Raw genomic sequence first — 3,776 nt, 5'->3', positions numbered from 1 at the left:
TTTCCTTTATATGTGTAACTGTCAGTTTTGTTGTTTTCTTTTTGGGTGCTGATAATCCAAATCCCTGATGCTGACATAGTCCATGAGCTTGTCAACATGCTAAATTGCTTCTTGAATGAATTCAAAATTTGGTTTTGATTTTTGTTATTTTGAATTAAGACTTAGCACAGTTTATTTTTTCCTGTATATTTTCTACCATATGTATTGCTTCCTAAATTGATTGTATTATGATATATTTTAGTATTTTACATATAATTTGTGCATTTTCTCTTTGTAATTTCACTTGGAAGGGTTTCTTACATCTAATTCACTAAGCTACAGTAGATGTCATTTGTTTCCAATTTTCATGAGATTTTTTTTTCTTCATAATTTTTCTCAGGACAGTTATTACTTCCTTATTCCTCAGGCTATAAATAAAAGGATTTAGTAAGGGAACTACAATTGTAAACAGAATAGCAGCTGGTATATCTTTATCCCCCTCTTCGAGCAAATTTGGTCTAATGTACATGAAAAAAAGGGATCCATAGAATAATGAAACAGACAAAAAGTGGGATGCACAAGTAGAAAAGGCTTTGGTCCTTCCTTCTTTGGATTTCATTTTGAAAATAGTAAAGAGAATGTACAGGTAAGATATTAAGACACTGCTTATGGTGAAAACTTGAATTGACCCTGAAAAGATAAATAGTACCAGTTCATTGACATAAGGGTCAACGCAGGAGAGTCTGTATAAAGGAAGAATATCACAGTAAAAGTGGTTGATGTGATTAGATCCACAGAAAGCTAACCTAAATAGAAGCCCTACATGAATCATGGAATGTAGATTTCCAGCTATGAAGGCTCCTGTGGTCATCTGAATGCAGAGTTTCTTTGACATCATGGTGTGGTACTGTAGTGGGCTACATATGGCCACATAGCGGTCATAGGCCATTGATGCCAGAAGAAAGCAGTCTGCAGTTTCAACGGTGCAAAGAAAATAAAATTGTGCCATGCATTCATAGAGAGAAATCATTCTGTTCTCAGAAAAGAAGTTCCCTAACATCTTAGGAGTAATGGCACAGGCACAGCAAGAATCCACAAGAGCGAGGTTGCCCAGAAAGATGTACATTGGCATGTGAAGATGAGGCTCTTTTGAAATCAATATCACCAGGCCAAGGTTCCCTACCATGGTGATCAGATAGATGACAAGGAACACCAAGAAAAGAAGCGTCTTCAATTCTGGGTGATCTGTAAATCCTGTCAGGATAAACTCACTTTTCATGGTATGATTTTCTTCAGCCATTCCTGAATTCTCTGTTGAGAAAAAAATTGTGGAGAAATTAGGTACTAATTTATAATATGTCCAACTTGACTGCCAATCTAACTGGTTCATAAGGATGAGGAACATATTCTATAATGCTTTCGCATGTTATGTGGATTTGACACATGCCTAATTCTGAGTTAGTATCAATCTCCTGAAGCTATTACCTATGTAGCTACTCTTTAACATTTTTCCAGTATATTTTCTATATTTTCAGGAAATATATCAGATTATATGCACAGAGATGGCTTTTGAGGTCTTAAGAGGAATATTCAGTGCAAAAAGCTTCTCTCTATGGAGTAGGGAAAGCTGATTCATAATTTCAATGTCAGCAATTGATATCAGTGTTCCCAAACAATTTCAGGGACTGTATATGTATTAACAGTGATGTTGAAAAGACGACTTTCATACACTTATGTTCACAGCAGCATTATTCACAATAGCCAAAGCTGGAAACACCCCAAATGTCCATCGATGAATGAACGGATGAACAAAATGTGGTATATACATACAATGAAATATCATTCAACCTTAAAAAGGAATGAAATTCTGACACATGTTAAAACATGGATGATCCTCAAAGATGTTAAGTGAAGTAAACTAGACACAAAAGGACAAATACTTTATGATTCCACTTACATGAATTAAAGTAATCAATTTATAGAGACAGAAAGTAGAGAAATGGATAGTTATTGTTTAATATGTATGGGGTTTAATTCTGGGAAGGTAAGAAAGTTCTGAAAATAGAGAGCGATGATAGTTGCATAATAACATAAATGTACTTAATGCCACTAAACCTTATACTTAAATATGGTTTAAATTTTGTTATGCATATTTTATCACCACACAAAAAAATTTTAAGACGATTTTCCTTTGCATATTCTTAGCAATTCACTATTGTCAATGCTAGTGGTATACAAGTTTTTTTTTTTTTTTATTTTTTATTTTATTTTACTTTTTCAATAGGCTTTACGGCCAGCACAGAACCCCATGTAGAACCCAGCTCTGAACCTGAGGCAGAGCCCAATGCAGAGCTTGACCTCACTACCCTGAGATCATGAGCTGAGCTGAGATCAAGAGTCAGATACTTAAGCAACTGAGCCACCCAGGTGCTCCTATTTAAAAATAAAATGCTTTGGGGGAAAAAGTAGGGCTATCTGTGAAGTATTTGTACCCCTTTGGCTGGGAAGGGAAACTGATATGGATAGAAGCAGAAAAGAGAGAGAAGAAGGAGGGAAAAGAAAAAAAAATGACTGTATTTAAAATGTTTCAGGTCAATGGGGTGCCTGGGTGGCTCAGTCGGTTAAGCATCCAACTTTCGTTCAGGTCACAATCTCCCAGTTCGTGAGCTCCAGCCCCGCATCAGGCTCTGTGCTGACAGCTCAGAGCCTAGAGTCTGCTTCCGATTCTGTGTCTCCCTCTCTCTCTGCCCCTCCCCAACTTGTGCTCTGTCTCTCTCTCTCTCTCTCTCTCAAAAATAAATAAACATTAAAAAAAAAAGTTTCAGGTCATTTATAATACCATTCACACATGCAACGTAAAATTGTTCATATATGCATGTGCATGAATAAATTTAAATGCTATCAAAAGAAATTGGAGAAATCTTAAGGGCTAAGAATTGATAAATTCATTTATATAATTACACATCAAAAACATCATGAGTAAGATCAAATGTCAAATGGAAACTGAGAAATTATTGCAATAAATATGATAATGCTTCTATGGCTTTATTCTAGAAATAGCTTATAGAAATCAGTATAAATGATCGCTAGAAAACAGATAAAGGACAGGAACAGAAAAATCTCGAAAGAAATACAATTTTGAAAAAATAAAAATGTCTTATTTTGTTACTAATCAGAAAGATATCATTTTAAATGAGAGGGCAAATTTGTTTTGCTTTTCAAAATAGTAAGAATTTTTTAAAAAACAAACAATCCTTTCTAGTTCTGTCAAAAATACACTGAGATGGGAACCCAACTGCATCCCTAGTGGAAGTATGAATTGGTGCCATCACTGGAAAATAATTCGGTAATTAATTGCAGAAAGAAATATTTACAACCTCAGGAAAAGACTTACATATAATGTCCATTGTAAAAAATTCAAAACACCTGAAGGGTAAACATTTGCTCAGCACGATTAAGTAAATGTGAATCATCCATGTGATGGGATACTGTGCAGTCATTATTTAATGTTTAATATGATGATAAAATAAACATAAAAATGTGTGAAAAATAAAATATAATGTTCATATCCAGAATAATCCTAATTTTCCAAGTAAATACTTACATAAATATAAAGGAAAGGCAGCTTGGAAACACATCAAAAATTAATACTGGTTTTCTCTGTGCAATGGGAATTATAGGTCACTTTCTTCTGTATATTTTACTCTATTTCAACTTCTCAACAATGAATATTGCTTTTATAATCAGAAAATACAATTTTTATTAAATAAATTCAATGACATGCTCTTAGGTCTGCT

The 3,776-nt window shown here is 34.1% G+C and overlaps 1 protein-coding gene across 1 annotated transcript; it reads right to left on the bottom strand.

The window, feature by feature from the left end:
* Positions 1 to 206: 206 nt before the first annotated feature.
* On the bottom strand, positions 207 to 1,279 carry LOC123576095 (olfactory receptor 5K1). Its single transcript, XM_045437099.1, has one exon. It carries the CDS (start codon positions 1,277 to 1,279, stop codon positions 311 to 313), a length of 969 nt encoding a protein of 322 aa, XP_045293055.1. The 3' UTR covers positions 207 to 310.
* Positions 1,280 to 3,776: the final 2,497 nt, after the last annotated feature.

Source organism: Leopardus geoffroyi, chromosome C2 (assembly GCF_018350155.1).
Source record: "Leopardus geoffroyi isolate Oge1 chromosome C2, O.geoffroyi_Oge1_pat1.0, whole genome shotgun sequence".
NCBI lineage: Eukaryota > Metazoa > Chordata > Mammalia > Carnivora > Felidae > Leopardus > Leopardus geoffroyi.
Note: the sequence above shows the minus strand (reverse complement) of the source record. Positions and strands in the feature narration are given on the sequence as shown.